The sequence below is a fragment of the Canis aureus genome, chromosome 8, assembly GCF_053574225.1.
Source record: "Canis aureus isolate CA01 chromosome 8, VMU_Caureus_v.1.0, whole genome shotgun sequence".
Taxonomy (NCBI): Eukaryota; Metazoa; Chordata; class Mammalia; order Carnivora; family Canidae; genus Canis; species Canis aureus.
In genome coordinates this window covers 74,643,628-74,656,595 of record NC_135618.1, presented here as the reverse complement: position 1 = coordinate 74,656,595, position 12,968 = coordinate 74,643,628, and the positions used below count along the sequence as shown (strand labels likewise).

The 12,968-nt window shown below is 35.6% G+C and overlaps 1 protein-coding gene across 12 annotated transcripts in view; it reads right to left on the bottom strand.

The window, feature by feature from the left end:
• AUTS2 (activator of transcription and developmental regulator AUTS2) overlaps positions 1-12,968 on the bottom strand; it is a 1,127,680-nt gene that overhangs the window by 638,687 nt on the left and 476,025 nt on the right. The window contains exon 1 of one of the 12 annotated variants that reach the window (XM_077908310.1): positions 2,708-2,767. The exons of the other annotated variants lie outside the window; for them this stretch is intronic. Coding sequence (XP_077764436.1) covers positions 2,708-2,752 — 45 coding nt within the window. The 5' untranslated portion in view covers positions 2,753-2,767. Of the gene's footprint in view, positions 1-2,707; positions 2,768-12,968 lie in introns of those variants that run through there. 12 annotated transcript variants of the gene reach the window in all.

Below are 12,968 nucleotides of genomic sequence, written 5' to 3'. Positions count from 1 at the left end.
AAGTTTCTACTTGAACTCAGAACTATTCTTCCTTTTGTATTTTCTTGGGTTTAAGAGAATGGAAGATAGCTGACTTCAATAAACATCATTCCCTCTAGAAAATATGAATAAACAGTAAAAATAATAAAAGTCACATGAGTATAGTCCTTTACATAGTATTTTCACATATGTGAATTCATTAAATTTTCATAATCCCATGAAATAGTACAACTATTTCCATTTTACAGATTTGAAGCTTTGTTCAGAGAGGTTGACCAGTAGTCTCAGTTCACATTAGCTACTGAGCAGCTCTTGAATCCAATGTTGTGGAGATACAATGAATGGGGATGATATAACAATACCTTTGTAAATATATAAGGGTCTATATATGTGTATAACAGAATGTTCTGCTAGAATGCTATCTTACTGTCCTAAGAACTATGTGCTAAATTAATATCTAGAGGTATATGGATCAGGTGGCTTTGCTCAATCCCATAAGCAAACGGAGTCAGTTTATTCCTTGTAAATTGCAAACCACTGACTTCAACAGGATTAGGTAAGGTGCTTTTTCTTTTAAAAGTCTATCACAGACTTTAGTGCAGATGGAGGTACTTAATAAAATTTTATTGAATACAAAGCCAATATAAAAATTGTGGGTAGTTACATGATTATTTATTTTAATCGGTCTCTCCAGTAGCTTATAAAGTAGACTAGAGACATGTCTTCCCCTCCCCCCCACCATTGTATCCCAAGTGCCTAGCATAATATCTGGCATACAGTAGGTACTCAATAAATGTTCAATGAATTACATACATTCACGTGTTAAGTGGATGTACGTATTTGTAACAGAAATAGATTAATGCTCATTCATTACCACTCCTAAAAAGTATCTCTAAAATTTAAAAAAAAATGTTATATACTTTCTTAACGAGCATATGGAGCATTGTCTCTGAATATGAAGAAAAGCATTATTAGGGAAGCTCCAAGAAGTGCACAGGGTTTACGAGGCTTGTGTGTATGAGTATGCACATGTCTACAGAGAAAGCCTTAACCACATAAATACCCACACACCCACACACACACACCCTTAATCTGTGATCTAATCCTGTCAAGTTTACTGATGATTGCCTTTCATTAATCAAAATCATTAAAACATATTTGCCCAGCCCTCTGCTTGTCTGCAGCAGGCAGCTTGCCAAATATTTCCACAGAAGTAAATGAGATCATTCCTTGGTAGCACCCAAGTCCTTTAGAATTCAGGAGTTTTTCAGTTCACATTTCAGGTTAATCTTTTCCTTTCTTTAAGAACAGAACATCCTCTTTGCAGATCTCCCTGAGGGCTTGGTATTTGCAACATCAAACAGAACATACAAACCACTGCACCCACTTCCAAATGCCTATTATACTGTCAACTGGTTTCCTAACTGCAACCAAGGGAGAAAGCTTAGAGACTCCTAAGCTATTTTGGGGGAAGGGAACTGCTGGAAAGTATGCATAATTTCTCCAAACTACCACTGCATTTTGTTTCACTAAAGAACTCCTAATAAGACGGGCACTATTCCAAGGAAAAAAAAAAAAAAGCAACTGGAACACTGACTATAAATCTCACCCCTCTCCCCCTTTTATTTCTCTCAAATTTCCAATTGCTGGCAGGCTCTGAGGGTAGGGGACTGTCATGCATGGCTACCAAGGACTCTTTTCCATACTACTTAATGAATCCTAATAAAATGCAGATCTATAAGAAACAACATTCAGACCAGGGTGAGAATTGCAGCAGTGCCTTCTGGTACCTTATGACTTATGTTTTACTATTCATGTTAGGGTGCCTAGGAAGGGCTATAGGAGAAAGGGGGAGGAAAACAGGCAGAGATATGCTTTTAACTTTCAAATCAAACAAGTATGTTCTGCATGTTTCCTTTGCTTCTTTAGAATCAATCCTAAGTAATACAAGCCCAAGAGGAAACTGTGGCTGTCAGCCTGTACCAGCAGGGATTCACCACCTTAATTGCTAACAGTTCATGAATATTTGCTCCAAAAGGACACCATGAATGAGTCCCAAGTAGGACAAGGCTTCCAAAGCATGCAGCAATATACAAAACAAGCACTCATGGTGCACATACACAAATACGTATATAAACACATAAATCCTCCTAGGTGCAGTATTAAACCATTTATCTTCTCTACATGTCCACATTGTCATCTTTCCTTCCTAGAAGTTCCTCACAGTTGGTTACTACAGGAGAAAAAGAAAAGTTCTCAAAGGGCTGCATGTCAGAAACACAGAATTGATGGGAGGGCAGTGAAAGATGAGAGCACAGAGGAGCAGCAATAGGGGCTTTCCCAAAAGTGGCACATCTTTGTGCAGAGTGAGTAAAATCACAAAATGCTGTCATTTCCTTCATGCAGCCCCGAATCACCTCTTCCAAGAAGGATGGCCTGGCCTCACACAGCTGTGAAACCGTCAACACATACAAAAAATAGGTATGTCTTACAGACACTAAACAGATTCTGGGTAAAGTCCTCAAAGGCTGTTGAGTTTAGATACCTGACAAAAGCTCTCTGTTCACACTCTGACATGCTCTATAAACACCTGACATGTTCTCTGCCACCTGTGTGTTAGCAAGGGTCACTTATTTTTGATACAGAATCTCCTGGTCTTAAGCCCAGGCAGCCTAGCAGCTGAAAGGGGCTGACTCACTGTGTGTGAGATGCATTAGATACAGCTCACCTGTACGTGCCCTTCGTGTATCCTCATAATCTTCTTCCTCTCCATTCTGAGTTAATCTTTCAACTTATAAGTTGATAAGAAATGCATCCACTGTGGATAATTTCTTCCCTCTAGAGAAGGCTTTTCTCTCATGCAAAGCCTGTCCATAAAAGTGAAGGAAGGAAGACAACTGAATCACTTGTCTTGTTTAAAAAAAAAAAAAAAAAAATCCAACTGAAAATGTTGCTTAGATCCACGGGTGCTATTGAGCTAAGCGAGATTACCACCCACAATTTTTGACTTTTGATTTTTATTTAACAACTCATTTGTATAACCTCGATGAATGGAGGCAGCAGACCTGAAGAGATTTGCAGCTGAAGTTCTATCAAGTTGGAAGGATATGTCAGCTGCCAAGTCTGGAAATGGAGCCCCGCACAGCAAGAAAATGGTGAGAGATTGGTTACAGCCATAAGTAATTGATCTGTCTGAAAATACAGGCTACGAGTCATGGGATTAATGCTGGTGCTCCAGCTGGGCTGCATTGCTCATTTCCCTCTAGCTCTCTGACAACAAAGACATGCCTCTTTCTCCAGGGACAAGAAATTTTTATTAAAATCTTTATACAACTTAGCAGCAAAGACTCTGTAAAAGCATCCTAGAGATTTGGGGAGGAGGGGAGGTGCAGCCATCATAAGGAAATCGTCCCACAATTTTCGTTTGATCTAGTTTTCATTTCAAAGCAGTCCACCAGCCTGCTTCCCATGCCCAACATACTTGCCCCTCAGCTCAGCAGACATGGAGAGGGAGCCCTGCTAGTGGTGAGCTTAGCTGGAGAGATGTGGATGAGTAAATCAGTGGAGAGCTGCAGGGGAAAATAAAGTGGGAAGGCATCCAAAACTGCAGCTGTGCTGGCCCATTAAAAAGCTGAAACTCATTCTGCTGTTCGACCTCATGCTTATCACCACATAACTATTCATCAAAGAAATTTCAGTGCAATTAATTAAATTATTCCCATGTCTGTGCCACAGAGTCGTTATTCCAATATCAGCTTTCACTCACACTCTCTTAAACTCATGTCTGCATGCCAAGTCACTACTCTGGGGTTGTCCAGTCTCAATAAAGCTGTGCTCCTCACCACTCACACAGGCTATCATTTCTCTTTTTTATTGCCATTTATTTTCCACTAGGATTTTGCTGCCAGTATATTGGCAGGACTTCCAGTATATGGATGTAATGAAATCTACCACAGACACTTAACACGGGGTCAGGATGGAGCTCAGCTCATGTGAAGCTGTAATATAATAAACAAATGCTTTCAGAAGGAGGATTTTATCAGCTCAAAAATAGAACTTGGTATCCTGTGGTACCAAGTACAGGAAAAAGTTGGAATCATTTGAAAATTCTTGTGATAATTTAGTTTATGGCTGAAATATGCCTAACACAGGAAATCTGAGCTACAGCAGATTCCTTTTCATCTGTCAGAACTCGTTTATTAAAAATGAGGAGGATAAAAACATACTGCTGAAATTATGTTTTTTTTTAATGCCACCATCTCCTTAAGTCACAGACCTGTAAGGGGCACACTCATATAATTTGGAGCATCTGACTCTTGCTTATGGAACTTTTTACTGTTACAGCTATAGTAAAATTAAGAGAATAAGACATCTACCTGATAACCAGTAGGTAAATATTGAAGGCTTTTCTATTTCTCTCATACATCATGATAGCAAATTATAGCACTGGGACACAGTACACACCTACAGAAATTGACGCTAAATGTATTCTGACAAGATGGCCGCCTTCATATAAATACAACATTGGGGAACAGTAGATAGTATTTTGGCAATTGAGTGCTCATGTTGACTCAGAGCTGAAAAGCAGATGTTCAGACAATAACCAAAGGACCCAGAGGAGCCACCATCTCAGGTGTGAGGACCACCTATTCCTCACCTAACTTCCAAGACTCTCAGGAGGTAAGCAAGCCAAACAGGTCAACATGTGATTATATACAGAGGCTCTAGTGCCTGAGCTTCCATAAAAAACCTCATCAGTTCCAGAGTCTAAAAGTGAAAACATACAATTTTTTTGTTTCAAGTGATGAGACTTAACCCTAACATTCTAAACATCAGATGTGTGGCAACAACTTCTAAATGAACTACTCAAAAATTTCTTCTTTATTAGTACCAGGGTGTAATTTAAAGTTGGATTTTTAGGTAATAAAATGATTAGCTGAGAATCAAAACAGTCTGAAAATTTTCCAAAGTTGTTGAAAACCCACAAATCTAAAAAGCTCGAAGAACTATAAGTACAAGAAACATAAAGAAAACACCAACAATGCAGATCATAATCACATTACTTTTAACTAGTAATAGAAAAATTCTTAAAACTATCCAAAGAAGAGGATCCCTGGGTGGCTCAGAGGTTTAGCACACTGGCCTTCGGCCCAGGGCGTGATCCTGGAGTCCTGGGATCGAGTCCCGGATCAGGCTTCTGCATGGAGCCTGCTTCTCCCACTGCCTGTGTCTCTCTCTGCCTTTCTCTCTCTCTCTCTCCGTGTTTCTCATGAATAAATAAATAAAATCTTAAAAAAAAAAATCCAAAGAAAAAAGACACAGTATGTGTAGAAAAGATGAGAGTTGGATCTTCTCATAGGAAGCAATGCAATTAAGACAAAAGCAAAAAAAAAAAAAAAAAATGTTTCAAATACTGTGAAAAAAAGAAACTGTCAACCCAGAATTCCACGCACAATTAAAAGAACTTTCAAAAGCAAAAGTAGGGGTGCTGGGTGGCTCAGTTGGTTAAGGGTTGCACTCCGGATTTCAACTCAGGTCACAATCTCAGGGTCAAGAGATTAAGCCCTGCATCAGGCTCCCTGCTGAGCATGGAGCCTATTCAGGATTCTATCTCTCTCCCCCCTCCCCCCACCTATCCCTCCACTCTGACTCATAGGCTCCCCTGCTCCCGCTCACTCTCAAAAATAAAAAAAAAAAAAAAAAAGGGAAAGAAAAAGAAAAGTAAAATGAAGACTTTTTTAAAACTATAAAAGCTAAAAGAACAATTCTCCAGCAGACCAGCACTTTAAGAAATGTTAAAGGATGTCTTTAAGGCCAACAGTAAGTGATAAGAGATAGAAGTATAAATCAGTACAGAAGAATGAAGGGCATCATAAAAGGTAACAACACAGCTGGTGTAAGAAGCATTTTTTAAATTTAACTTGAAAAGATAATTAATTAAAAATCAGTGTCAATGTAGTATAGAGTTTATAACATACACAGAAGTAAAAAAAAATGTATAAGTATACAAAGAAATGGGAGAAACAGAAGTATGTCACTCTAAGGTTCTTATGCTATATATGAATTCATGTAATATCACGTGAAGGTAGACTGTGACAAATTAGAAACACACCATAACAGCTAAAGCAACAACTAAAATAAAACAAAGAGTTATGGCTATTAAGCCAAGAAAAAAGATAAAATGAAATGATAAAAAATATTTAACTGATTTTAAAAAGGCAGAAAAATTAGAGAGAGGAAAACAAAAAATAGATGGAAATTTTTTTAAATAGAAGATGAAATATTTAAATCTAACCATATCAAAATCACATAGAATCTAAACGATCTAAATATCCACAATAAAAAGGCAAAGATAGCATGATTCAATTAAAAAAAAAAAGATCCAAATATATGCTGTGTGAGATCAACATACTCTAAATGTAAAGACACAAAGAAGTTAGAAGCAAAAGGACAGAAAAGACACATTATGCCAATAACAATCCAAAGAAAACTGGAGTAGCTATATTTCCAAAAAACAAAGTATATTCAAAGAAAAGAATATTTCACAATAAAGTCAATTCATCAAGAGGACATAATGATCTTTTAAAAAATATATTTTGGGGATCCCAGAGTGGCTCGGCGGTTTGGCACCTGCCTTCAGCTCAAGGCGTGATCCTGGAGTCCCAGGATCGAGTCCCACATCGGGCTCCCTCCATGGAGCCTGTTTCTCCTTCCGCCTGTGTCTCGGCCTCTCTCTCTCTGTCTCTCTCATGAATAAATAAATAAAATCTTAAAAAAAATAAAAATATATATATTTTATTTATTTTTATATATATTAATTTTTTTATTTTTTTAAGATTTTATTTATTTATTCATGAGAGAGACAGAGAGGCAGAGACACAGGCAGAGGGAGAGGCAGGCTCCCCACAGGGAGCCCAATGCTGGACTTGACCCTGGGATCATGACCTGAACCAAAGGCAGATAGATGTTCAACCACTGAGCAACCCAGATGCTCTAAGAGGATCTTAAATGTTTACATGTAATAATATAAAGCTTCAAAACAGATGAAGCAAAAACTGCTAATACTGAAAGGAGAAACAGACAAATACAAAGATATGAAAATCCCTTGATAATCGATAAGACAAGTAAACAATCAGGAAGGCTACAGAAGATTTAAAGAATTTTATCAATAATTGACATTTACAGAACACTTCATTTAACAACATAGACAGCATGGTCTTTCCAAGTACACATGGGATATTTACCTAAACTGACCGTATAGCAGGCCATGAAATAAGTCTTGATAAATTTAAAAGTATTCAAGTGATACAAAGTACATTCTCTGATCAAATGATATTAAAGGGAAAATTAGAAGGTATTTTGATTTGGATGATAATGAAACACAGCATATTAAAATTTGTGGGAGAAACCTAAACTAGTACGTAAAAGGCAAAATTTATAGAACTACATGTATTCGAAAGGAAGAAGGTTTCAGCCAATGCTCTAAGCTTCCACCATAAAATGGAAAAAAAAGAGCAAATAAAAAACAAAAGTAAGTATAATAAAAGAAATAAAAGCAGAAACCAATGAAGGAGAAAACTGAAAGACAATAAAGAATAAACCAAAACTTATTTTTTAAAAAGATCAAGGAAAATGATATCTTTAAACCAGACTAATCAGGAAGAAAATAAAAAGGAAGAAAGCATCAACTACTAATACTTACAATGAAAAAAATCACATCAGAGCAGATTCTAGAAATATTAAATATATAAAAGGAAGATATAAATAACACATAAACAAAATAGTATAAACAATTTTACAGCAATACATTTTGACAACTTAGAAGAAATGCATAAATATGATGTAAAATATAAACTATCAAAGCTCAAAAATAATTAGAAAACCTGAATAGTCCTATATTAAATAAATGGAATGTGTAGTTCAACCTTGCAAAGAAAATTATAGGCCCAGATGGCTTCCTTCATAGATTCTACCAAATATTTAAGAAAGAAATAATAACTAATATTATACAAACTCTTTCTGAAAACTGGCATTCTATCATCCAGAATTGCCTCGATATCAAAGACAAAGACACTGGAAGAAAACTCCAGAATAACTAAATTTAACAACATATAAAAAGGACAATATATCATGTTGGAGTGGTGCATATTCCTGTAATAAAAAGGCTACCTTAATACGTTAGCGTTTGAAAATAAAGTCATGAAATTTATCATATTAACAAATTGACACAAAAAATCCATATTATCATTTCAATAGTTTCATAAATAGCATTTGAAAAAAACCTAGTATCCATTCCTTATAAAAATTTCTCAGCAAACAAGAAATAGAAAGGAACCTTTTCAAAATGAAGACGGCATCTAAAAACAACTTACAGTTAACACCCTAAATAAAAGTAGATAACTGAATGCTTTTCAACTATGATCAGTAAAATGATAAAGATGTCAACTCTCACTATGGTAGTACTAGAGACTGTATTTAGTATAATAAGACAAGAAAGAGAAAGGACAGTCATACAGACTGAAGAAAAAAGTAAAACTATCTTTATTCACAGATGACATTGTTGACTACATTCATAATACATATAAATTCACAAAACAGCCACTAGAACCAATAACTGAGTTTATCATGATAAATATATAAAAATCAACTGTATATACTAGCAAAGAAACACTTAAAATTAATAAAACAATATCATTTACAATAGCATCAAAATATGCAGGGATAAATCTGACACCCAAAATACGAAAAATATGTACACTAAAAACTAAAAAACCTACCTATGAGGAATTAAAACCTAAAGAAATAAGGAAATATACTATTTTCATGAATCAGAAGACTCAATTTTGCTAAGAAGTCAATTTTTCGACAAAAGATCCATACATTCAATACAGTCTAAATCAAAATTATTCTACAGTGCTTTTTAATTTTTTAAATATTTATTTATTTGAGAGAGAAAGAGAGAGAGAGAACAAGCAGGAGGAGAGGCAGAGGGAGAAGAACAAGCAGATTCCTTATTGAGTAGGGAGCCCAACATGGGGCTGGATCCAAGGACCCTGAGATCATGACCTGAGCCTAAGGCGGATGCTTAACCAACTGAGCCACCCAGGTGCCCCTGGGGTGCTTTTTAAAAGAAATGGACTAAGTGATTCTAAAATTCATATGGATGCAAGGGACCAAGAATAGCTAAAACAACATTGAATGAACACAAAGTTGTAAGATTTACATCTTACCTCAAAACACTATAAAACTACTGTAATCAAGATAGTAAATATAGGGTGCCTGGGTGGCTCAGTTTGTTGAGTGCCTAACTCTTGGTTTCAGCTCAGGTCATGATTTCAGGGTGTGAAGGAAGTGACAAGTCGGGTTCCACATTCAGCATGGAGTCTGCTTGTCCCTCTCCCTCTGCTCCTCCCCCTGCACATGTAAGTAAGTAAGTAAGTAAGTAAATATGTAAGTAAGTAAGTAAGTAAGTAAGTAAGTAAATAAATAAATAAATAAATAAAAATTAATTCTTTTTAAAAAGATAGTAATTAAAACATGTGGTATTGACAAAATAGACCAGGCTTAAGAATTTTTTTTTTTTTTCTGAAAAGGGCCAGATAGGAAATATTTTATGCTTTGCAAACTACACATGGCTTCTGTCACATTTTCTTAACTTCTATTTACCTTCATAAGCTGTACAAGATCAAGGCTGTGAGTTGTATTTGTCACATGATCCTTAGTTTGGCAACCCTGAGATAGACAAATTGATGAATGGGACTAAAACCATAACTCTTCCAGAAGAAAACGTAAGGAAAAACTTGCAGCTCTGGATTACAAATGACATTTAGAAATGACACCTAAAGAATGAGTCATTAAAAAACTGATAAATTAAAATTCATCCAAATGTAAAACTCTACTCTTCTAAGACACTATTAAGAGAATAGAAAGATAAGCCACAAACTAAGAGAAGATATGTGCAAACCATATACCTGATAAAGGTCTTGTATCCATAAAAAAGAACACTCAGTAATGCAAAAAACAAACAACCCAATTTTTTTAAATGGGCAATGTATTTGTACAGACAGTTCACCAAAGAAGATACAGAGATGACAAATGAACATATAAAAAGATGTTTAACATCATTAGTCATTGGGGAAATGCAATTCAAAACCATAATGAGATACTATTACACAACTATTAGAATGGCTAAAATGAGAAAGATTGACCATACCCAATATTAGAGAGGATATGGAAGCAATGAAACTTTCACACAATCCAGGCAGCCAGGTACAACAGTGCAACCACTCTGATTACTGTTTGGCATTTTCTTGGAACACTTAACGAACACCTAACACATTATCCAGTCATTATTCTAAGTATTTATCTAAGAAAAAAAGAATGCATACTCTACTTGTACATAATAACAAAAAAATAGAAACAACTCAAATGCAATTTATAGGTGAATGTATAAACAATTTCTGGTATAGCCATGGAATGGAATAATACAAACATAAAAAGAAATAAACTACACGGGCGCCTAGGTGGCTTAGTTGGTCTGACTCTCGATCTCAGTCGTAGAGTTCAAGTGCCACACTGGTTTCCATGCTGGGCATGGAGCCTACTTTAAAAAAGAATGAATGAATGAATCAATGAATGAATCAATGAATGAATGAAAAGAAAGAAGAGAAAAGTAAAAGAATGAACTATAAGCATACACATGAAGTGAATAAATCCCAAAATAATTATGCTGAAAGAGGCTAGACTAGGAAAAAAAAAGAGAATATATTGTGTGATTCCACTGATACAAAATTCTTAAGAATGAATACTACTCTAAACTGTTGGAAAACATTTCTTGGGAATAAGGGAGGGTAGCAGGGTATGAAGGTGAAAGAGACAGAAATTACAAAGGGACAGGAAGAAACTTTTGGAGATGAGGGATCTGTTCATTATCTTGATGGTGGTAATGGTCTCATGGGTTTATATATATGTGGGTTTATATATATGTCAAAACTTACTAGGCTGTACAGTTTAAATAGAAGCAGTTCATTACATATGTCAATTATACCTCAATAAAGTTTAAAACTAAAGTAAAATAGAACAGTCTATAATTATATCACTGTACATGAATATTAATTGGATCATATGTTTCTAATATGTGTATTGGCAGATGATAACCTAAAAGCCTTGGCCATATAAATCCACTTAGAAAGTATGAAGAAAATAAATTATCAAGCAAAGAGAGGGCCAGAAGCAAAATGAGGGGGATGGGGTAGAGGTAGGGATGAGAAGCAGTATTAAAAGAAGAACCATTAATGAATCATTTCACAAACCAGAAGTTAGCGATTTCACGAAGTTTAAGGGAGGAAGGTCAACAGTGTTGAAGAACTGAGAGCTCCACAATATAACATAATATGCTTCATTTACTAATGTAGCCTTGGCATCAGGTTGCATGCATAACAGGCACTGAGTAAAATGATTAGAGATTGACTGAACGGGTAGGAAACGAGCAAAATTACTAGATTTTATGACTTAGGAATTTACTGAGGACCTTATTAGAAAATATTTTAGCAAAGAAAAGTAAAGGCAGTCTGCAGTTGGTTAAGGACTGAATAGGAGCAAGGAGGTGTTTTGCTAACAGGAAATTCAAGAAACACAAGACTAAAAGGGCAGCTTTCCCACTCAAAGTTTCCAAGAAGGATTAAAGTTTTTAGATCCACTATATACTGTTCTTGAACTTCAGACACAGTTCAGACTGTTTGGAACAATTTTAGTCCTTTGGGAATTCCATCATTAAAACCAGAAATAAAGTACTAAAAGACCAGCTGTATCTATAAATATTTTTAAAACATATGCAACAAGTAAAACCTCTCCTCTTTTCTCTACGGAGACATGTGATCTTAGCCTGGCTTCTGCTTTGAATTAGAAATGCTCCCCACTCCCCACCATAGGATGATTTTTAAAAGTTTTTAGGATGAAATTCCTTGTAGGAGAGATTACAATAAATCATCCATATACCATAAAATTTAATTTGGAAGTTCCAGGTATTAGCAAATCAACATTGTAGGCACGTAGTCAACACAGGATTGAAAAGCCATTTTATTTCCATAGTTACATTCTTAGGATTAACGAAATTATTTTTGGAATGGATCTTGGAGGTAGGGAACCATAATGTTAATAATACCTCCCTTCACACGCATACACAAAGCACAGGAACAACAGAACATCAGGTAAATCAATACTGCAACACACACACACACACACAAACACACACACACACACACACCCCAAAGGAAAATCCACCAATTTTTCCATTCCTAAAAGTACACACTAACTGGCATCAGCTGGGTTTTCATTTCTTCCCATTTACCAATTCATTAACAAAAGTCTGATTTCTATTTACTAAAAGTGACTTTTCAAAGCTATTAGATCACCTGGCAATTCTGTCAATAAATTTTAGCAAGCACATTTTATTTCTAGTTAAAGTAAATTAAACAAAACATTCTTCAACATTGAGTGTGCTAGATGAGTGGAAATAACTCTTTTCTTTAACCAAAAATGACTCACAAAAATATATTTTTACTAGAGCTGTCTTAGCTGGTTAAGTAGAGACAGAAGACCATTTTCCTTTGAATTTCTAAAGCTATTTTTTAAACTTTCTTTATTTTTCAAGACTTTTCCCTTTAATAATGGTTCCAGAACACGAAGTTTCTTCTATTACTGCAGTACTTTACAGAGCAATTCAACATAACGGCTAACCTCCACCCTACCCCTACACTTCCTTACTCCTCATGGATTAGGGCTTGGAGAGAAAATTCCAAGTAGATAAATTCTCAAGCATTGGCTATGAAGCAAATGCTCAAGGTAACTAAACTGCCTGCTTCGTGCCCAACGCTCCTCCTTACTTACCTTTCAACTTGTTGGATTCCAAAGTCTTTCTGTGATTCTAAGGATATGTCACACTTCTCTTCAATACCCTCTAATGTAATTTTGAATATGGTAGAGTCCTT